Genomic DNA, 23897 nt, shown 5'->3' with positions numbered 1-23897 from the left:
AGCAGATGGTGATGATGCAACCTGCCTGTCTTGACAGGAACCATTGACTGCATGTCAACCATTTTGTGACACAATATTCTGCTTGTGTGAAAGTTTACGTGCATTTATCACTTATAACAATCTGAGATGGTTGACTAAAACCCCTTAAAAACATTTTAATTTCAAAAGCCCTTTATCAACCAATGAAATAGATTTTAATTGATATATTTGAGATTGTTAATTACTCAAGTGTCTAATTGGTTTACCCCAGATAAAGTATGGGATGAATTAATGAGTACAATTATGGATTTGAATGCAGTAATGGTTCTTGAAAGGGTTTTCTGCATGAATTCATTGTTTTAAAAGGGGGATAATATTAACAATTAACATTTGTATGGCTCCTAATCTATGTCATAATACCTTTATATAATACAATCCGTGAATTACCCCTTTAAAAGCCCATTAAATACCTTGATTGCTTCATTAAATACCTTGATAGCTAAATTCAATGATTCAGTTTCATATTCGTTCTTTCAAATAAACACAGTAAATCATTTCTTTATAGTTATATTTTATTAATTTTCACCGCACATGTTCAGGGAAACACATGTCAATATGGATTTGTTACATGAATATCTATTGCACTATAGATATGTCTTTTTTAAAAATACACGTTATGAGATGGCATTCGACTGGCCAATATAAATCTTTTTTTCTTTTTTTTTAATAATAAGAGTTTGGCATGTTACTTTTAAAATTAGATATATCGAGACACAGAGTCGTGGGCACACATCATGTACAGTACTTGACACTCAAAAACCCCAGAGCAAACAAAAAACAGTGGCCCCGCTTCACTCGACGTCGATTCGCTTACAGCAGATAGCGCGATCCGTTAAACCGGTTTCCTGAAGGCAAATCAAGAGCTTGCTTTGAAGGAGATGAGCCTTTATCGACGCGTGTGATTGAGTGATAACTGAATTTCGATAAAGCTTGCCGTGTGAACATCCACATCAAAGCAAGGACTTGAACACAGAGGAGATTTGGAGAGTTGGTGTAAAGGCTGTGAATCTTAATTCCACGCAGTAGCTTGAAAAGTGTCGATTAGTTAAAGGCGTGATGTCGCTGAGCGACGAAAGCTTGATTTTACCTGCCGGAGGAGCAGCGCCGCTCCTCGTGAAAAAAGGAGGAATAAAATCAGCTCTGCACAGCAACAGCTATCGGACCAGAAAACAAACCCCCGAGTCCCAAATCCACACTGCAGGCATCTGCCAAAATAAACACCATCACTTTAGGCAACGTAAAGTACTCGGTTAATGGAATACTTTGTACCAGAAAAAAGGAAAATTTTATAAGAATTTTATAAGAACGGAGAATCAAAAAAACAGAGCACAGTCTCGATGAATTGAAGTAAATTGGGGGCCGCGTTTAACGACAGCAAAACTACATCCAAACATCTGTTTATGAACACTCACACAACGCAGTGTAGGATAATCGTATGCTCTCTAAAAGCTTACTATTCAGAGCACTTCCGCATGAACAGTCTGAAGACAGTCTCCACTGGATTATCAGCCCCGTTGTCATTGGGAACATTTTTTTTGGCATTGCACGTTTCTGGAAACCGCGGAGCTGTTGAACACGGACATTTTTTTGGACGGGTGGGTTCAAACACAGGGCTTTCACCCAGAAGTCCGCTCTGTTACGTTGTTACATTAGTAGCAGCAGTAGTTTTGTTGCCTAAACCTAACCAAGCAATTTACAACGTTAACCACATGGCATTGTGCGTTTCTGCAAGCGTGACACGAGGCTGAAACATTCATGAAACATATTTTCGGTTCAGAAACGTCTGCAGAAACCTAAAATGCCGGGAAAAAAAATTCTGCCGACTGCGTTGGGTCTATAGTGCGGACTCGGGACACAGGAAGCTTATGATACCGAGTTTAATTGCCTAAACGGATAGCATAGGCTTCTCCTCTCATTGTGGCTTGCGAGAACAGCAGTCCAATCACACGTAAACACACACGGCAGGTATAGTTAATGTACAAAGGAGGTTATACAGGAAAACACCTTGAGCCCATCTGTGTATGTTGAGATAGTTTCCTGCCAAAGCTCTCTGACAGCGTCGTCAACAGCCTCCACTAAATGTTTACTAGCGCTCGGCCGGTGTTGATTTCCAACTGTGGCGGCACTGTGGAGACACAAAGACGATTAATAAGCACGTCAGGGGTTTGTGAGTTTACAAACGCTCAGTTTGTCCAGGACGTTATGTCTTATGTATAAGGAGAGAGGGGTTTTTTTGCAAATGGGTATAACAACGTAGCTTTGTTTTAAAATTGTAATGCAGAAAACGAGCAGATCCCCGAGCAGCAACACGCAACCGAGCCGAGTGGAAAAACACGACGCTTCCTTGAGATGTTCACAGCTGAGAACACGCTCGCAGCTCCTATGAAATAAATTCTTTAATACGTCGAGTGAGGAGTTGGCTCCTTTTTTTTGTCTAATTGGCTATTAATGACATCTCTGCCACGGCGGAAGGCTCGGCACGGCCACATTCATGTAACACTGCTGAATGATGATTCTCAAAGCTCGGGAGAACATGCTAATCCGCTGCATAATTCACCGCCTTTCTTCAGTCAGCTGATCAGTATTCACAAGGTTGAGCGTTAGCTTGTTGGGCATTTCAGTGCTATATAAGTCCAGCTACATTCACAGCTAATTTCCTTTTACATTCAGCTTTAACCGTTCCTGGTCTCAATACAATCTGTGCCCGTTAAAGCCACTGCTCTCGTCGCTGGTTGTTGTTGTTGCCGTACCAACCGGTTCCTTGTCTATTTGCGCCGGTGTCCTTGGGGGGGTGGGGGGGGAAGAGGTAAAGCGGCGAATGGTTACGTATCACGTTCTAACTATGGCATGAAAACCCTAACGGTCAACACAAAATGTCACACAAGTAGGCAGCAATGGTAGAAATCAGCATCTGCAGAGCAATAAAATACAGAACACACTTCACGGATCTAAGTACAAGCCTTTTTTTTTTTCTTTTTTTCTCCAAGCAAACAAATAAAATGAAAGCCTAATGTGCGGTTCCATTTAGCTTCGTCTGCCCTTATGATAATGTAGTGTGTGTTTATTGAAATTGCTATAGCGCGACACCTTGTTCACATCTTTACGCATTGTCGGCTTGAATCGGAAGCCATTTGCAGCAGATTAGCGCCTCGTTGTTGCTCTCCGCTAAGGGACGCCTGGAATTAGCATCCATGCTGTTTCATATAACTTGCAACCATCATCTCTCCACGATAAATGACCGAACAGAAAGTATCCAGATTTAACACTTTGCCATTGATTGATTTCATTTAATTATTGAATGGTTTTACGTTGAAGAATCTCCCGTTGAAAGATTCTGAAGGCGGTTTGCTCCGATATTAAGCAATGCTGTTAAGTGTTTTGTTGCTGATGCTCTGGGGAGGAGGAAAGACGATGGCATGTAAAAAAAAAAAAAAATAATAAAAACAACGGACAAAGCTGTGAACAAGGCGCAATAACGACGTTTGATACCATCTGATAAAAAGACGCAAGAAACTGCCTCGTCTGAGGAGGAGGTGCTGAGACACAGTGATGTTCGAAGATGAGCTCTTGCCCACCCTGCCTACTTCCTGTCAAAAAGCTGACGCTTCCTCCCAGCGATGTTGTTAAGACTCGGGCGCACTAATTACAGCGCCGAGTCCGAACCGAGGCTGCAGTATTCTGCCTCGACTGCAAAATTGTGCTTAGGAGTTTTTGTCCCCGAAGTGTTAAGGCTTTTTAAATCTCAATACCAGACAATTTTTCTAAGTACTAATGAGCTATCCTAATGAAGTTTAACAAGATGAATGATTAGATGTAAGAGCGGTATTAAAGGTTTATATATTCACAAATAAGCACAGTCAAGTCAATTTGAAAATAGGTAGAGGAATGGTGAAAAGAATTGGCCTGGTATTGGTGGTTTTATTCGCCCCAACTCATACGATATGTTTTGAGTCAGAGAGGAAAGGTTGGCAAAGCACCTAATTATGGTTAATAAGACGTGTCAATTCATGGACAGTGACTCCTGGTCACTTTAGTATGAATTTCAAAGTTCTGAACTTATCAAGATAGCTGCTGATATGTTGCTTTATGCAAGAAAAAACACAGAATTTTGACTCTTTCTCTAAAAATCGATGTGAAAAAGGTGAATTTTCACCGTCCGACCCAACCATGTACTTGGATGCTCTGCGAACCTAACCACCTGACGGATGCTCCTCGCCTTTCTCGCATCGGGAGCCGGTAAAGGATGAGGGGGTTAGCATTAGCGGTAGCTGCGGTTAATGGAGCCACAGGGTGGCCATGGCGAGCAGGAGCGACGGCCCCAAAGTGGAGGCCAGGGAGGCGGCCAGGAGCCTGCCGTTGTTCACCAGCCTGAAGGAGATGACCTCCACCTTGAACCCGTCCTCGGTGGCCATGCAGCGGAAGACGCCTTCCCTCAGGGGCGTGTCGACGGCCGGTCCCAGGACGCAGAAGTCCCCGGAGAAGAGGCAGGGATAGTTCTTGACGCAGTTGTCTTTCTCCCAGCGGTAGGTGGCGTGGAAGGAGCGCACGGGGCAAGGGAGAAAGATGGAGGTGTTGGACTGCACCATCACTTCTCTGGGGGAAGTGCGACGCTGCTTCAGAGCTGGAGGGACAAAGACATTTTTTTATGGCAAAATAATCCTTTCATATTGTGAATATTGATTGTACTTCTGATCGTCATTTGTGATTAGAGTAAATAAGATAAAAGCATATTGTGTGAAACTTTGCTCCAAGATCTTAGTGAAAGATCAGAACACCTAGCTAGTACTCCTTAATATAAAATAGATAGACCTTGTCACAGGACCTGTGGCATCACTGACACAGCTGGAAATAAGAGCAGTGTTAAAATCAGACCGCCGTCCCTCCAGAGGGGAGTAACTGTCACGATTAGTTGAGGTTATAACTGGTGTTTTGAGCTAAAACAGGGCAGGCCATGATGTTAAAAAAAAAAGAAGAGAATTCTCCCTGTGGGTTTTTGGACTCTGCTCAATTATATGATAATCATCTTTTTTACTGCTCAGAAAAGGTTCCTATTTTGGTTTAATTGAGATGTACAGAGAGAGAGAGAGAGAGAGAGTAGGAGAGAGCAGATAAGGGCTCACCAGCAGCTTCCCCACAAACCGAGGAGTTTGACTGGTCCAGGTTCTGAATGAGTGTCCTGTAATAATAATAATAATAATAATAATAATAGAGGGGACAAATTAGCAGCATTAAACAGTCTCACAAATGGCTTAAGAGCCGCCAACATCAACCCACTGTTACTCGCAAATTAAAAAACAGGCACAGACAAATCGTTCAACAATGTCAGGGAGGCAAGAGAGGAAGGAGTCAGAGGCTCGCTGCAGCACATCGATTGATTTGCATATCTTCTCCGAAAATTGGAAATACACAAGATATATTAAAGCCAAAGCAATTTACTAACCAAGCCAAACAGGAATTTCTTAACAGTAAAAACAAGTTTCATCCCCTCACAGTCAATAACCATCAGTCAGAGCACAAGGCGTTATGTATTTAAATTTTAGGTTCTGGCAGCGCTGTTGCAGACGACGGCTCTGCAGCAGCGGCATCCAATCATACCCGGTGGTGACGTTGTATCCGGGCGGGATGGGGATGCACTTCCTCCTGGCCCTGTCCCAGCCGCAGTACGGGTCCCGGGAAAGGAGGCACTCCCTGCACGTGTCGCCGTAGCGACTGCAGTCAGCCAGCGGCAGCCGCTGGACCTCCATCGCCGTGCCGACATACAGGTGTCCCTGAGGGAGGGGGGGGGGGGGAGAAGATGCAATAGACTGAGTACGCCGGTATTACTGGAATAAATCAGCCGGTCTGCTAACGTGACAAGTTCTATGACACAATAATTACAAGCAGTCAGTCTTTTGAACATTTGTGTTGGTTTTAGGGTAGCAGAGCCTCTGAAGCAGCTTCTAACCCATCAGGGGACAGTAAAAACCTCAGTTTAAACACCAAATGAGGAATATCTATACATATGAACATGCCTGGAAGATATTTCATATTTTCTAAAGACTGGTATAAAGCCAGCGGGAAGATGAACACCCCAGTCACCTGATTTTGGCATTGTGCTTTTAAGCAAACCGCTGATACACCGAATGTGGACTTTTTTGGATTCGGTCAGAGACGTAGTATATCGAACCATGTGCAACATTTAGCTGACATGAAACGTGTTCATGAAGCGTATATTTTTTGGTTCAAATGCAACTGAACCCGAAACACTATTCCTCATACCTTCTGGGAGTCGATGGCCATGTTCAGGACGGGGCCCTCGTTGTGAAACAGAGAGTACTGAGATATGATGAAGACGCCCTCGCTGCTGTGAAGGACTTTGAGAACTTTGCCTTGGTCTGTAACACAGAAGGAGAAGACATTGTAAATGGAGAGTAGGGACGCATCAACCTGCATCTGCATCGGCGCACACACACAGAAAAAGACCTCCTCCTCGGTGTTGTAGAATTTCAGTTTCTCTCCTTTTTTTTCTTTGCGGCGCCTGTTTCCAAAAGTGTTTTATAAATACATGCATTTTGACTTGGACGACTTCCACTCTCGAGGTAGGCCGGGAGGGCCATAGGCAAAATGGCAGGCTGGAGTTTTTGAGGTTTGTTTTTGAACGAGCACTTGTGAAGGAGGAGCTGCTCCGGAGAGATACAATAACCTCGACCTTGGATGTCGAGCTCTGCAGTATGAATCAAGCAATATTTGGATGCAGGGTCAAATATGGATAAAGCGCAGAAAGTTTCATTCCTGACTGGAGCGTTCAATGTCCAAACAACTTTGATTCCAGCCTCCTGCAGACATACCAACCTGACGGAAAAAGGGATTTCCCATAAACTCACGGCATATCGACTGGTTTGTATGAGTCTAATAAAGAATATGTTTGTGAACAAAACTGCTGGAAGACCTCAGACCAGGTCCTCCATACAGGAGACACAGTGGAGGGTCGTCAGATGATTGAGCTCACATGATCCTTAACGCTGTAAAAGCTGCCCATGTTCCCTCAGTCTCTCCCTTCTTACATCCCTGCATCCACCCTGCATTACTTTACTTTGGTTTGCACCTTCAACACCTCCACAGCACGTTAACCACACGTTCATGCACCGCTGAGCCTCCACCCTTCATGGTTGATTTGAGAAAGAATTGGGTTTGTTTCCCTCCTTGTCACATTCCCTAAGCAAGTTCGTGACACAGAAAAAAGAAAAGAAAGAAGCTGGCCTAGATGTCTCACCAATTGGACATTGAAGTGTGGAACAATTGCTGTGGAAGCGTGTTTCCTGCATCAATTATCTTGTTGTTTTTTTTTGTGGCTGACATAATGGAGACGCATGATCGACAAAGATGTGTGTTTAGCAAGAGCAGAAAGGTCTGTCACTGCTGCCGTGAGCACACACACACACACACACACACACACACACACACACAGTTGATTCAAACACTGGTTATTTTAACCCTAATCAATTAGTTCTGTTGCCTGAACACGGTGTGTTTTCATGCGTGTTGCTGGACATTTGGAGGAAAAAGCATGAAAAATGAGAAAATACCTTTTTGTGAGATATCACACACTGTGAGCATGAATCAACAAAATAAGGTAGCAAACTGCAGCGCCCTACTACGTCACATTACGGCAATCACAGTTGAGTTAGCAACGATCACAGTCGGTTGCTTGCCATACAAAAGCAATAAGAGTGTCTCTTTAGAAAGGACAGCATCTTCTTGTGCCTTTTTTGAACTTGTGTCTGTGGATTTGCACCACGTCTGTGTAGATATTTGCTCCAACTTGTCAAATGAAGTCCACCTCACTCATTACATTACATTACAGTCATTTAGCAGACGCTTTTATCCAAAGCGACTTACAATTCAGTATCTATCTACACACCGTAGACGCAGCTACGGGAGACATTTTTGGGGTTAAGTGTCTTTGCTCGAGGACGCGTTGACATGAGACTAGTAGAGGCAGGAGCCGGGGATCGAACCGCCGACCCTCTGATTGAAAGGCGACCCCGCTCCCCGCGGTCACCCCATGAATGAATGTTTCTTCGATAACCGGCCTGGTACAATCCGGTTCTTTGCTGCACGCTGTGCATGTGGGTCAATAGCGCGCGGTCTCGCTTGCAGCTCTGATTTTTGAAAATAAAATAATTCTGGAATCCTTCTCGTAGCTTGGAGCCCTCGCTCAGCTGTGAGGGCAGCATCTCTCTCTCCCTCTCTCTCAGACTGTTTACAGCCTCGTGCTCTGCTGTTTTTATTGCCTACCTTCTTTTTCTTTTTTTTTGGTGCAGAGTGCGATGACTTGTCATCGGACTGAAAGCCAATGAAAACGCTCTTCTTGCTCTTACTATTTGCGTTCGGTAACTCGTCGCCTGGTTCCTCTCCTGGATAATGACTTGACGGGTTTAAAGGCTCCCTGCAGGAAGGCGTTCTAACCCCATACTCTGTCGTCTAAAGATGATTCTTTTTTCTTCTTCTGTACCTTCCCCACTGTGAAAATGTGATTACAGTGATGCCTTTTTATCTCCCCATCTTCATTTCCTGCATGCTCCCTCCATGAGGCACTCTCACACTCGTAATTACGCCGGCAAGTTCTTGCTGTCACTTAGACTTCCTTTGTCCTGAAACTGTCTCGTCTCTTTTTCATAAACTTCTAATCTGTTGTTTTTATTGTGTGTGTGTGTGTGTGTGTGTGTGTGTGTTTCTTCTTGTAGTCAAAGACAACCATTCCTCAATTCATCCTCATGTGATTCTTTTAATCCTGTCCACAGCTATTTTCAGCTCTTTTATCAAAACTGTGCATCAGTACAAAGATAGCAGCACGACATTCTGCACAGTAAGAAGGGTGACGACGCTGAACTCGCGCCACTTTTGCTGAGATAATCTTTTTTTTTTTTGGGGGGGGGGGATTTTATTTATCCAGGGAGAGTTTGCTGAGTGCACATATTCTTTTACAGCAAACACACGTTCCCTAGTAACATCCGTACAGTGGCACACACACACACACACACACACTCCTTATCCCACAGCTTTGACCGTTGGCCTAAAGATTCAAAACTCGCCTCCTTTTGTTAAAAAGGTCCGTTTCCCTTCTCTCTACGTTGACAGCTCCACACATCACCGAGTTACCGTCACTCGCTTCTCAACAATAAGCAGCGCCTTTTTTGGATTTTGCCTCTCTAACCTTTAAGCCGCTGCCACCTCGAGTGTCGAAGGGTGCGAAGGTAAAAAAAGAAAAGAAAAAGAAATTGCTTCTGATCTCAAACACTGAGTGGAGTTGGAACAAGTGTACGTCTCCGGCCCTCATGCTTCCACCCCCCCCGAGGGGATCTCTCTGCTGCATCGGCTCCACGTCTGGAAATAATAATAGTCCAAGCAGCTTTTTACATCTTCTGGTGGTCAATCTGTCAGCGAAGGAAAATAAATCTCTCACTATTCTGCCAGAGACTGACTGAGCTCTACACACCTGTCATCCTGTGTCCCTCTTCAGGGTCCCGACACAACACACTCGCAGTCGCTGGATTTCAGCGGTCGAGTCTAGAAGGCGTCCAGCGGTGTTTGATCAAGCTGTCGCTCGTCAGCAGAACCAGCTGACCTGCAGGGAATGAGTGATTCCACCCTAACTTAAGTTTATCCTTCCCTAACCCTCCGTCATTGTAGAGGAACATTATTGTAAAAAGGCAGGCATTGGACGAAATAATAACAATTGTTAGTATCATTACTAATTTCATTTCATTTATGTATGTATTTATTTATTAATGTATCTATGTATTGATATCTATTTGATATATATATATATATATATATATATATAATAATCTGTCCATTATGTTAATAGTTCAGTATTGTATGCAAGATAACAGGTATGTTTATGCATATGGTACTAATACTCCATCACTTATTTTTCATTTCCACATTTATGTTTAAAATAAAAACATAAATTTGAATATCTTGTGTGCATGATTATCATACGAGGTGTGTTTATGAATGGCAGTGCCACCATACTCACTGTACCTTTAAAATAAAAACATGAATACATGAACCTGTGTATTATTTGAATAGCTTCGTGTTGAATGCACAATAAAGAGATATGTTTATACATGGCACTAGGCCCAGTTTAATATAAAACACTATATATATAGGAGGGGGTCCCTGCTCCATCTCTCTGTCAGTTTGGGGGTCCTTGGCCTGAAACACGTTGAAGACCCCTGCTCTATACTATCTTTGCTCTAAACTATCTTTAGTCTAAACTATCTTGAGACCAGGTCTTAAATTGCTGTATTTCCAGCTGTATTGTTGTAAACATCACCTGGACTCCAATGGAAAACTGAGAAGACCCACATGAAAAGACCCAAAGTACCAACCGTTGACTGAGGACATGAATCAGAGAAAAACCAAGACACTACAAAATCATCTGAGTTCCTCTTGAGTGAAATCGGGTCTTAATAAAACAACTTCCTGTCAAGTCTGACTGCATTGAGTGTTATGAGAATGAAAGCTGTGTTGTGTCCTCCAGCTGACATTTATTGAAGCAGCTGCTTATTATACGCATAGATTCTGCTGGATTATTTGCCGTCTGGCGATCGGAAGACGGAGGAATTAACTGTGTCAAATCCCGCAGCGTTCTGTCACGAGGCGCCCTCATGCACGGCGCCCACGGTCCCGTCGCTCTACTCGAGCGTCGATCGGCCTCGTCGCTGTGCGCGTTGACTCTTTTACTCAAAAAAGAGGTGGATCTCAACGAGACGACCTGTTCATCTGAATGAGGTCCAGCTCACAGCTCAGGCAAATAGAGGGTCACGTGATGAGAAAACGAGGGCTGCCACAGTCAGCGCCCACGGCAAGCAAATATATTTGGATCGATGCACGCGTCACATACGGACCAGCTGGTGGAGTTTGCGTTCGCATCGCAAAAACAAACCCGCCTGACACCCGGCCCACTCTTAAAGTTGCTGTGAGGAACATTTAACAGCCTGGAATGAATACTGACGCCTCTCTGTGACCTTTACACCTTAACCAGACCACCAGAGAGAAGAGTCTATTTCTATTTATAGTTATAGTGTTTGTCATCGGTGCCACCGGGGTCGGATTCTGGTGAAATCATGCAGAAACTCCAGCGTGGGCCTCCAGCAGAGACCAGTCCACCCAGATCCAGCTACACTGCCGACTTTTGGTCTGCAGACCGGGAGGAGAGCCCAGCGCCCCGGCACCAGAGTCTCCTCCTCCTCCTCCTCCTCCAGGAGCAGAGCTTCTCCTCTCTGGGAGTCGACACCGAAGCCACGCTGCTGGAGGGGAGGGAAGGCAACGGGAGAACCAGGACCGGGATTGAGAGGGTGCAGACTGTCAGACCCCTGCTGCAGTAGAGGTTTTCTGAAGGGACTCGGACACACTACCACTTCCGCGCACAGGGGGCGCCAAAACCAGCACTAAATTAAAGCTCCCTTTAGTAGCTGTGAGGTGGTCTCGATGCGGTTGTTAAGTCTGCATCAGAGTGACATTGAATCACAGTGTTCTCACCAGGCCAAAATGAATCGGACCCAACAGGAAACATGCACCGCAGTTCACTTAAAGTGCACTTAATGGATTTCTGTCCTCAACAGAGGGAGCCTCACTGAGGGTGACCTCATCCCCTTCAACGGTATTTATCGTTTGAACTTTACGTTTGCCCGCGAGGCGACCTCACCAATATTTGTGTGTCTCTGAGCTCGACTTTGTGAAGGATGTTCATTGGAATTTCCATCGCCAGAGAAGACTAACCCTGGTTTAAGCTGCTCTGATGCAAGCATCCATCAGGAAGAGCCGTCTGTCTGTCTGTCTCTCTCTATGTCTGTCTGTCTGTCTGTCTGTCTGTCTGTCTGTCTCTCTGTCTCTCTGTCTGTCTGTCTGTCTCTCTGTCTCTCTCTCTGCCTGTCTGTCTGTCTGTCTGTCTGTCTGTCTCTCTGTCTCTCTCTCTGCCTGTCTGTCTGTCTGTCTGTCTCTCTCTCTCTCTCTGTCTCTCTCTATGTCTGTCTGTCTGTCTGTCTGTCTGTCTGTCTGTCTGTCTGTCTCTCTCTCTCTCTCTGTCTCTCTCTATGTCTGTCTGTCTGTCTGTCTCTCTGTCTGTCTGTCTGTCTGTCTGTCTCTCTGTCTCTCTCTCTGCCTGTCTGTCTGTCTGTCTGTCTCTCTCTCTCTCTCTCTCTCTCTCTCTCTCTCTCTCTCTCTCTCTGTCTCTCTGTCTGCCTGCCTCACTCACCAAAGATTGGATTATTTCGAGGAGGGAGCTTCTCTCCGTCGTACAGACACATGGGCATGTTTGGAATTAGTTATGCAGACTGATGAGCGTGACATTTTTACAATCCTGTGAATGTTAATAGTCGGTTGTCTGACGGTGATGCAATATATTGAACAGGAGGAAAAAAAAGGAACGCAATGAAACCGGAATTCAGGAAAGACCAGAGGAGTCAAGCATTAATTATCCAACGGGGCTCCGACCTCCGACTGTGGCCTCATCCTGTCTTTGCTTATTTCTTTCTTTTAATACATTTTGTGTTTGTGTGTCGTAATACAAAACCGATGAATGCAAAGCTGCTTTTGCAAATGAGGAAGATATTAGTGTTGGTTTGCTGGCTGTGTCGGTGCCATGATGATGATGATGATGATGATGATGTCAGGTGACTGTGGGAATTTGCGTCGTGGAAAGGATTTGAAAGTTTTCACTTTAGAAGTTACGCTAGCTGTGAACAAACACGGATACAAAATTTCAAAATTCGGCTCGCTAGCAAATTCTCTACGCATGACATCCATCGCACTTCCGTCCTGGGAGAGGGATCCGTCCTCATAATCTCTCCCTGAGGGTTCTTCCTCTTTTTCTGCCGTTAAAGGATTTAATTTTTTCCTTTTCCGATACGAGGGCCTAAAGACAGAGGATGTTGATTGTTGCATTTACAGATTGTAAAACCCTCCGAGGCAAATTTGTAATTTTTGATGTTGGGCTATACAAATAAAATGGAACTGAATTGTAACATTGTAATCTGTCCCTCCAAATAAGGGGAAAAAGTATATATATCATCCTCATCAGTTTCATATATATATATATCAGACCGTCTGCGTCTTTCACTCGATCTACTTCACACTTGGTGGGCGTTCAGCTGAGGACCCCATGGAGTGCTCTGTCGAACGTGGGGCAATTTGGACGTGTGACAAGTTTAAAATGAATAAACTTTGAATAAAACAAGCGGTCAGCGCTCTGTGTAGCAGCAGGGTGCGGCGCGTCACGGCTCCGCGTGCCCGAGGAGAATCGCGTCCGATCGCGCAGCTCGTCAAGCAGCCGATATTCTGAATACGACTCGAATAGAGGTTTCATCTCACGTACAAAACAGTGTGACGTGACTCTGAGCAGAACAGGCCGGATTCACTGACTGTGTCCAGTGAGTGTGGAACGGCAGAGCCTGTTCCTCTGGACTCAGACACCAGGGACACTCACTCTGCTCTGGTTTCTTTTTAGGCCACCGCAGAGACCCTCCATCCTCTCCTCCTTGTTTCTGACACAGTTAGTAAAGCTCACAGCGAGAGGCCAATCTCACTTCTTTTAACACTATACGTTGTTGAGGGTTTTTGTGTGTGTGTGTGTGTGTGTGTGTGTGTGTGTGTGTGTGTGTGTGTGTGTGTGTGCTATTCTGAGAAGCAGCCCCAGAGCGACGAGCACACCCCGTCCGCTGCAGGAGAAGGACTGTGCTCAGAAAGATGACACGTCTAGCTCATCTTTTGGGTGAACTTCGGCGCGCGGTGAGACATTCACGCACACGCACGAGCATATGACTTGTGACGGTTGCCATAGCGATCTCCCCGAGGCACAATGCAATTTTGTGAGCAGCCGCTATCGGCAACAGCAGCGGCTCAGCATTGCTGCTCTGATCAAACAGAAAACAGTCGTGCGAAGGCCAGGGAGCGTTTGAATGGGTTTGTCCACAGAATACATTTCTTCTTCTTCTTCTTCTTCTTCTTCTTCTTCTTCTTCTTCTTCTTCTTCTTCTTCTTCTTCTTCTATTCAGTGCTTAGAATAAGAATTCAAACATATCTTTCAGTCGTACGTTTTAGTGGTTTTTTTTGCATCAATGAAACGTCTATGTAGTTATTTTGTGTTCTTGTTTTTCCTTTTTGCTCACCCACGGTGTTGTGCTGCTGAACTAGAACCGTACATCCTGATATGAGAACAAACAAAAATAATAATCTGTTCATTCTTATTGCCGGAAGAACTGACCACCAGAAGCGAAGCAGGTGCGGTCACATGGGTGAGATAATGAGCACAAAAAGGACGTTTTCATGACCCATTACCAGCAGCAGCTGTTTCCAGCTTTGATAAACCAACTGTACATTACATGCTTAGCACCAGGGTGACAATCAAACATCTGGGCAGACAGTTTTTTTCCAGACCCGGACATTACTGTTCATACGTAAACCAAAAAAAGACAAACACGACTCCGGTGGCGTGACACTGTTGCCAACGACAACAACCACACGCGTCACTGCAAGTGCAACAAAAGCACTGCGAGAGTCATTTCTCTATCGGACCGGGACTCGGTGCCTGCAGATCCTGGCAAACAATTCCTCTACATGAAAATGGAACCCGTCCCACTGAGAAGGGGGCTGTTGCTCCGATGCAAACACACAAATATATATATATATATACATGCACACACACACACACACACACACACACACACACACACACCTGTTCCGAGGTACAGGACGCTGTAGTGCTCATCGTTGACCGCCAGGACGATGTCCGCCACAGCGTGCGTGATTTGGTCGTCCGTGGGCAGGTCGAGCGGAGCCACGCCGACGGGCCGGATCACGTCCTCGATTTCCGGGTGGTACCTGATCACCCCGAGGTTTTTGACGTCGTTGTGGCCTCCGGACGTCGAGTTTTTCCGGACACACTGAGAAGGAGAGGTGTGAGGTAATCGACTGAGACCATGCAGGCCGGCCACTTGAATAAACAATGTGCCCTTGAACAGAGAGTTCCAAATTGCTTCTCTTTTATCAACTCATGCCTTTCACACAAAAAAAAAAAGAAAATAGCAATCTTTTCACCAGAAATAAAAGGCTGACTCATGCAATTATGTCTTTTTTTTTTGCCTCATTGTTTTTCTCAGCGTGACAAAAAGAAAAGGAGAAAGCTTGTCATGTTTTCTTACCATCCCAGGGCGACTGCCAATGAACGGACTGCTGTAACCCTTCAGTTTGGATGTGGAGAAAGCCTGGTCGATATCTTCGATGGAGTAGGCACAGATCACCGTTCTGCCCCTGAACAAAAGCACAGCGAAGAGTAATTACGCTAACCGTAAAAAGCGAGACGAGTGGCTATGAGGAAAAGAGCACAGCTGGAAATTCACAGCCAACTCGTTTTAGGGCAGTGGACACTTTAGAGCAAAACATCATGTTCTGTTTGGATATTCTGAATCTTATTCCGAATTTTCGGATGAAGACGTGTCTGACATCATTTTGGTTTTTGGAGCATTCTTTGTACGTGTATACAGAACATTCAGAATGTGAGTCTCAAAGGGGGTTTTAACAGCATGTTGCGACACACAGCTTCTTTTCTATTTACGACCAGCTCTGCATTAGCCAAACGTTTGCAAAGCTGTAGTAAAGATGCATATTCCACATAATATTCCATATTTATATAATAAATAATATATTCCATATTTTGACGCGATAAACGACACGTTAGGGAATCGACCCGTCAAACACACGGGAGAACGGCGTAGACGGTGGATTCACTGTGACGAGGATTCGGCATGGCGTCGGTTTACGTTGAAGGGCTTTAATTTTGAAAAGCTACATCAGAATGTCCTGGTTCTCTCTGGCTGACACCTTGGGATGGTCTGCTATTAACCTGGTGTGAAATTATTTTGTAACTATGCACCATTTCCTCTAAAATCGAATATGAAGTTAGACAAATTGTCTCATGAATGTGATTTGAAGGGCTTCTATTTTGAAAAGCTACATCAGAATGTCCTGGTTCTCTCTGACTGACACCTTGAGGTGGTCTGCTATTAACCTGATGTGAAATTATTTTGTAACTATGCACCATTTTCTCTAAAATCTAATCTGAAATTAGACAAATTGTCTCATGAATGTGATTTGAAGGTAGCTCATGCATGCAATTTTGAAGGGCTTTTATTTTGAAATGCTACATCAGAATGTCCTGGTTCTCTCTGAGTGACACCTTGAGGTGGTCTGCTATCAACCTGAGGTGAAATGATTTTGTAACTATGCAGAAGCCATTAGAGATTAAAAAAAAGGTAAAATAAACAAGTTTGTTGATTTCATCAAGTCCATCCTTACAGCAGAAAAAATAGCATTGCTTCTTCTTGTGCCTTTAGAACTTGTTTGTGTTGTCAACACGGAAAAATAATTGCTATTCCCTGTATTGCATTTTGTTTCTTTTCTGATTCAAGATGTGTCCACATGAGCAAATAACACATTTGACGGCACCAACCGCAAATCAGTATTTCCTTTGGGAAGCAATTACGGACATTTCTTTATCAACGTCTTGCAGAAAATCCCAACATTTTCTCTACTTGTATTATCAGATGTATGCCAGCTGATATTGCTGGAACATGATGTGAACAATTATTTGGCAGATTCTTATTTCCACAGAAAGCTGAAATGAAATGGAAACGAAACACCGACAAGACACATTTTAAAAAGTCTGATATAATGAGAAACACGAGTGTGTGGGTGTGTATTTAGTGTGTCGGTGTGTACTGCTGTGTGGGAGGATGAGTGTCAGTTACTGAGATATTGTGTAGCTTTGTTTTATACATCAGGTTTTTTGTCATTCTATGGAAGAATGTTCTGGCAGAAGTCTGACTATTTAGTCAATATTAAGCCCTTGGTTGTGTTTGCGCTCCTCCTTATTTCACTGCAACTATGGGATGTTTACTCCTGAATACTTAAACTGTACATCTTCAACTTGTGTTGCATTAGGTTATTGTATTCATATCATGCTTTGTTCTTGAACATTACACAAAAACCAAATATGCATAACAAGGTAAATTGGCTCAGCATTGAACAGACACATGAAATTAATTATGCTTCTGCTGCACTTATTTAGGACGCACACGGCCATTCATCTTATTCTTGTAAGCATCCATTTCTAGCCTCCAGACAGGAGTTGAATCAGGTAACCTGTGTTTACCCACAATGCTGTTCTCTGTTCTGTTTCACATAACGAGTCTCTTCGGCGGAACAAAATTTCAGCTCCATGCAACACAGCTTTGCTTTACATCCTCACGTTCCTGAAATTAGCATGAAAAACATCAAATGTGAATTTCACCGAAGCCCGTTCAAAGAGACCCTGCGCTCCGGCTCACCACGCGTTGGAGAACAGGCCGTACAGGACTCCGGCCCTCTTGTCCTGCGCGGTCAGCACCACCGCCTGCTTCATGTTGTTGTACTGCTGCTGAGTGTTTCCCGCGCCGCACATCACCCGGGCCTTCATGAAGGTAGTCCACGAGTCTGCCAGCAGGGCTTTGATGCCCCCTTCATCCACCTGGAAGTAACATAAAAGCACCGTGACAACAAAGTCATAGCGGGGCCATCCGGTTTGACTTTGTGTCTGCTGCCAAGTTGTGACATTGCCACTTTATCCGGGTATACCTAGAGTCCCTCCCCCCCCCTCCTCATAGACCCGTTTACAGTTTACAAACAGTGTTGATGTACGACATTGTTGCTCGATAACTCGTACATTTGTGGGGGCAAAATGCCACCTCTGTTGCCAACATGCGCAAGCATATTTTTGATGCCGTCGGCAGTAAAAGGGTCCAAAGAAATACTCTGACATTTCAAGAGAAAAGGTGTTGATGTTTTATGGTGTTTGGGCGTTCGATACACAGATTGGTCCAAGATGTGTGTGTAGCCAAGCCAAATCCACCTTCCTAAAGCTAACCAAGGATGTGTGTGTTTAGTGTTTAACAAAACGTTGGCGTTTTGTTTGAATCTACGTATATGTGTGGATTCATTTTCTAGATTGACTCAGATGTTAAAGTCGTCACACGGGGGCAGCAGGTGTTTTCTATTTGACGGCTGATTGGAAAACACCTGCTTTGACGCCACTGATTGGAAAATAGTGCATAAATGCAGCAACATGGTTGCACGTTTCTACCCAGAGCAATGCAGCAGCAGCAGCAGCTCCTCCTCTATATTGTACGGAACTTTTAGAAAGCCTACAATTTTGTCTGCTGTGCAGATTTACTGCTCGGGGTCTAAAACCAGGAACATGTTGAGGAGATGTAAAGTGGACAATGAACTAAATGATGGTAGTACTATATCACCTTGCGTCATGTTGCATGTTCACGCAGCACATTTGGGATTTGTTCGTATTCTGAAGCGTTCTCTCCTTGAGTTCTTAGCAATTCACTTGAACCAGTGGTTTTCCTTTTGAAACGGTGTTTATACCAAATCTCCTCGTCTCCACCAATTAATCAAATGAAACGATCTGTAAAGGGCAAAGCACTCTTTGAGCGCCTGCTCGCAATTCAGATGCATGCAATGGAGAAGTAGCAAAGGAAGAAAAAGATTTTGTGTATGGACCTGGATTTGTGCACATTTCCCCAAACACAGTGCTTGAATGTGTGATTTTTTTTTTTTTTTACCGTGCAGATTCGGCCAATGCGGGCCTTGTAAGGCTCCTCGTCCACTCTGGCTGTCTTGTTGATCTCGCTGAAGAAGAAGTAGATCTCCTCCTTGTACTTTATCGTAGACGGGATTATGGCTGCACCCGCAAACTGTGGATCTGGTGATGAGATTTAAACCGTTGAGATATCTTCAGTGTGTTTCTTCTTCTAGTGTCTTATTTCACGATTACATCAACTTTTCACCACCCCAAAAAAAAAAAAAAAAAAAATCCCAAATATGTATTTTTGGCGTGAGATGTAAACATGAATGGCATCCGACTGAGCAGGATCGCTAGCTAGCTCGGCGGTGCTAAGTGAGCTAGCGATGTCGTGCACGCATGGCTTCCTTTTGCGCTGAATAATTTAGACGCCAAACTGCTCACAGCAAGGTTTGTGAATTATCTTGAGTAGCCAGGTCATGATTTCAGGAAAGAGACACTGATTTTGAGTCTTTTTTTTGTCTCTTTATATTGGCCAATAGCTCCTAAACTAGACGACTCACAGCAAAATATTTTATATTCATGAATAGCACCACAGGTTGGTGGAAAAATATGTATTTTTGAATTGGGGGTGAAATGATAAAAAAAGCACATAATGAGAATCAACAGGCTGCTTTCAGTGCCACAAACACAGTGACGGTGAACACTCCTCCATGTTGTTTCTCCCCATGGGAATGATTTACAGAGAGTACCGCCCACCATCTCCATATTCATTAATCTAAACCGGCACGGTTTCCGCGTGACTCCTTTCCTCCTACTCACTCAGCAGCCAAATGTTCTCCGTCTTCAGGAGCTTCTGGGAGCCGAACGTACGGCGGATCGAGCCGGCGTGACCCGCCACCGACGACATGGCGGAGTACAGGCTCCCGTCTGAGACAGCGAGGAAAGAAAAAGGGAGGGTAAAAAAAGAGAAAAGGGTACAGAGGTTAGACAGGGAGGTTGGAGTGACACAGAGAGTAGGGGGGGGATCAACTGAAGCTGGAGGAGAGGAAGATACAGAGAGAAAGTATTGAGCACAAAGAGGGAAGAGTAAAGGCAGGAAGAAAAAAAAAAGGAGGCCCAGGAGGACGAAGGCAGAATTAAACAACAGGGGAGGAGAGGCAGAGCGAGAGCAAAGAAGACATCAAGGCGGAAGAGCTGACTGCACTGATGAGCAGCCACCAATCACCGGGTTCTTCTCACCCCACTTAGAGCTCTGTCTCCATAGCGATGCAGAAGGGGAGCGTTTGAAATCGTAGCAGCAGCAGCAGCAGCAGCATCTTCATTAGGACTGATCGTTATTAAAATGCCGTTCGACTAAAGCACAGGGTCGGCTCGTTGCTTTCAAAAATCGATCCCCCATTTTGGAAGAGTGGCGTCCTGCGGCGCCAACTTAACCTCTCCACTAATTTCTCAGTGTCTCTACACAAACAATCCCTCTCGATTACATCTCGTCCGTCCCCCGCCGTGCGCCGCAGTGCATTGAAAGATCGTTTTTTTTGATTTACCAAACATCTCTGTTGAGATAATGCGGCCCGGTGCTGCTCGACTTCACGCAGTCGGGGAGTTCTTTTTCCTCGTGGAGATGTGCGAGGCCCTACATTTCTACGTGGTGACCTTTTGGAATTGATGAATTACACCCCGAACGATTGCTTTTTTTAAATTTAATTCGATTCAGCTGGATTTGCAAACTGTGACACCACCCATTGGTTTGGTGGACATCCATTTTGAATCCTCTGAGTTCTGCGTTTTGGTTGCCCCCTATCTTGTTTTTTTCGGCCGTCGCCATTTTGTTTTATTGCAACCGGTAGTGACACGAGAGAGGGGGGGAGCCAAGTACAACCGAATGCTGAATAAGACATTTTTAGGTAATGTTACAAATAGCCAGATCGGACGCTGTGGTAGCAACCTGTCAATCACTGTGTAGCCCCGCCCCTAAAGCATCTCCTGCTTTATGGTCTGTTTGACTCTAAATGGAGCATAATGTACTAAATGAACATCATGCTGTACTTAAGAAGACTTTAAACTAGAGATTGAGACCATAAACTTAGCAACCAAATTTACCGACAGCAGGGAAAGTGTGTAGACAGACCTTAGAGTGGGAATATATGCTGGTTTATTGTATAAAGACAAGTGAAATGTCTGCCCGTGTCATAATTATACCCATTTAAATGGAAAGTTATGCTTTGTTAAGTATGCTTTTCACATTTGAAATGCTTTTTTTTTCAAAGCTGGAAGGCATTTCCAACGACTGAATGCATATGTTCTTCACTAACTTTAGAGGCCATTGGACTTAAATTGTTCTCTGCTAGAAGCGTAACATTTTTGGGTGGCCAGTTATGGCTGCGTGCTCAAAGGATCAAAGGACCTCCTGGTTGCGGTGAATCACACTTTCTCAAAAACACCTTTTTTATTGCCTGTTTTGTACTGCCATCGATTGCCTGCTGACTCCTCACTCACTATACTCACCCGCCCCCATACCTGTGGTGACTGATCTGCAGACGCCACTCTGCAGCCAGGGACGGAAGGGCAATTGTTTTGGACGGTGTTTGTGGCTAACGGCTAAAGAAACTACACACACACACACACACACACACACACACACACACACACACACACACACACACACACACACACACACACACACACACAGCCGACTGCATTTCCACTGCTCCACGGCACAGAGACACAGTTAGTCTGTGCCTTTTTGTTTTTATTGGGCATCAAAACTCAGCTTTAAATGACATAAATGACGAAAAAATTTGACTTAATAAAGGCTTCGAGGCTCGGTTACACCTGTAAGATGGAGCTGAGATATGCACGCACACACACACACACACACACACACACACACACACACACACACACACACACACACACACACACACACACACACACACAGTCAATTGTGGCTCTTATTCAATCAATGACACAATGCAGCAGCGGTCGTTGCAGACACACCTGGCTATACCGAGTGCACCTTTCTAGTTTTAATTTCTGCTAATTATCCCCATTTGACTAACTTCATCAGTAATCTGATTGCGTTTTTTCTTCTTCTTCTGTAAATGTGTGGAATAGAGTCACCTTTCTTTAGTTGAATCCTCATAGCCTGTAGTAATACATGCAGTGCCATGGCTGGTCCCATTTCAAAGGATGTGTCAGCCTGTTGAAAAGGACATTCTTGCTATTAAAAAATAGTTTGATTTCTCTTTTTGCGTGCAGGACTGTCTGTAACACGTGTGTCTGAATCGTTCCTGTCGCTTCAACAGCTCCGTTTAGCGATGTTTTACACGAGTTCCTTCCGAGTGAACGCACAACGGCAGATGGCTGACTCTGTGTGTGTTTGGCAGTCCGGGTGGTGTGATCCCCTATAGTGATGTTACACTTGGAAATAACATATACGATAAAATTGGGTCGTATCGGCCCCCCTGTGTTGTTGCTCTTCTACATATTTAACTTTTTTAGAGGGTGTTATATACCATACAGATTGTGACGTCCTTTGAGCAAAATTTGTGATTTGTGAGTTTGCGGAAACGCTTTTAATCCGATTTGTCCAGAAGCCCCAAAGAGCAATAACCGAAGCTCCTCTTCATCATCTTCTTCTTCTTCTTCTTCTTCTTTTCTACGCAGCTGAATACTGTAGAGCAAGGCTCTAACACGAGCAGATAAGGGCCTTGATTCAACTGTGCGGCTGAATTGCTTCATTCACTCGATGGCTTTCAATTAATGGCTTTTGTTAGAAACGTATTTAAAAAAGCTTCTCACGTAGATTCATAAATTGGAAATTACTGTCCGGAGTTTAATTCTTTTGAAGAATATTGTGACGTACCAAGCTACCTCAACATGTATTCTTACCACAGGAGAAAGAAAACGAGCAGAATTATGTTTCTCATCGCAGATATCGACCAATTATCACGGCTCATTATAAGAAGGCGACACATTAGATCCTGTTAACGGTAAAATACATATGTGTCAGCCAAGTACGGCATGATTTAATCAAATCTAACACAGCGGTCTCGTGGAGGACTGGTGCGAGGCGCTTTAGATAAAAGCGTCTACTCGTGTGTGCGTTCTGAATAGAGAGCGATAATAAGAGACAGATCACTCGCGAGCCCCGAGACTCACAAGTGTCGCTTTGCTGCTCCCGACGGAAATGAGCAAAGTTAATACAAAGAGCTGAAGACGGCTTTGTTCCAAAATAAGATGTTTGAAAAAGTGACACCTTCTTTTTTTTTTTTTTTATAATGGTCACACTCGCTCTTACAAAATGGAACTCGGGGACACACATAACCTCATTACTTCATGAAGTAATAACACTTTTTTTTACGACTGGGCCCGATCATACCAGCATTTTATAATGGCAAAATCAAAGTCGGCTCATTTGAGTGGTTTAACCACAATCAAAGGCTTTTCCTCGGTCAAAACCGAGCCTGACTTTGGTCAATTCTGATGCAAATTGGTACGGTTCAAAAGTACGACACAGCTATCATTTGTCTGATTCCATTATATATACTTCTAAGTTAAATTAGGGTATTTTATAGCTTTTGCGGCCAGTTGAGATCAACAAATAAACCAAAACGTATGTCGTGTGTAAGAGCCAGAGGTGTGATGCGATTTGATGTCTCTAGGACACCATTTGTTGGTGTCTCCGAAAAGTTTCTATTTCATCGTCAAGAGAATTTCAAGCAAACTTTTCAAAAAGTCCAAAAAAATAAATGCACGTTTGGTTTGGAGTGATAGTGACGGTTTCAGCAGCGTCTCCGTATCCCATTTAGCGCTTCAACGACTTAGGTTTCGGAGAGACGGTTTGAGTTAAAATTTTCACTGCCGCTGGTATTTTTCTTGGGAGGACATTGTCACACTGGTACTCGCTGGGTAAATGGCGAGTTATTAGGCGTGCTTCCTTTTTTTTTACTCTGTGAGGTACCCAAACCTGCTAGCTAGCTCGCCGTTGCGGCTCGCTTGCTAGTTTGCTTCCAGACTAGAAACGTGGCAACTTGCAAACGTAATTGCTCGTTCACTTGCTGATGCGACCAGAATCCCATCGGCTCAATATTCCAGAGGAACGCGGATCTGGTTTCATATCCATACAAAAAAAAAAACGCCTCCAGACTTTCAGTTTTAGGGCGCGGTCAACATGTGCGTTAAAATTTTAAATCTGCAAATATACGTTCACCTCATTCTATGCAAACGAGTTCAACTTCAG

At 44.2% G+C, this 23897-nt stretch overlaps 1 protein-coding gene across 1 annotated transcript in view; it reads right to left on the bottom strand.

Moving 5' to 3' along the window:
* Positions 1 to 533: 533 nt before the first annotated feature.
* Positions 534 to 23897, bottom strand: part of si:ch211-113g11.6 (uncharacterized protein LOC559008 homolog) — a 36871-nt gene continuing 13507 nt past the window's right edge. The window contains exons 6-14 of the mRNA XM_068729977.1: positions 19475 to 19582; positions 18693 to 18832; positions 17412 to 17590; positions 15228 to 15336; positions 14762 to 14969; positions 6298 to 6413; positions 5635 to 5807; positions 5160 to 5215; positions 534 to 4660 (exon numbers count right to left, since the gene is read on the bottom strand). Of these exons, the coding sequence (XP_068586078.1) occupies positions 4314 to 4660; positions 5160 to 5215; positions 5635 to 5807; positions 6298 to 6413; positions 14762 to 14969; positions 15228 to 15336; positions 17412 to 17590; positions 18693 to 18832; positions 19475 to 19582 (1436 nt within the window). The 3' untranslated portion in view covers positions 534 to 4313. The remainder of the gene's footprint in view (positions 4661 to 5159; positions 5216 to 5634; positions 5808 to 6297; positions 6414 to 14761; positions 14970 to 15227; positions 15337 to 17411; positions 17591 to 18692; positions 18833 to 19474; positions 19583 to 23897) is intronic.

Source organism: Cebidichthys violaceus, unplaced genomic scaffold, assembly GCF_023349555.1.
Source record: "Cebidichthys violaceus isolate CVI_PGR_0920_01 unplaced genomic scaffold, fCebVio1.0.p SCAF_48, whole genome shotgun sequence".
NCBI lineage: Eukaryota > Metazoa > Chordata > Actinopteri > Perciformes > Stichaeidae > Cebidichthys > Cebidichthys violaceus.
This window is presented reverse-complemented; position numbering and strand designations above follow the sequence as displayed.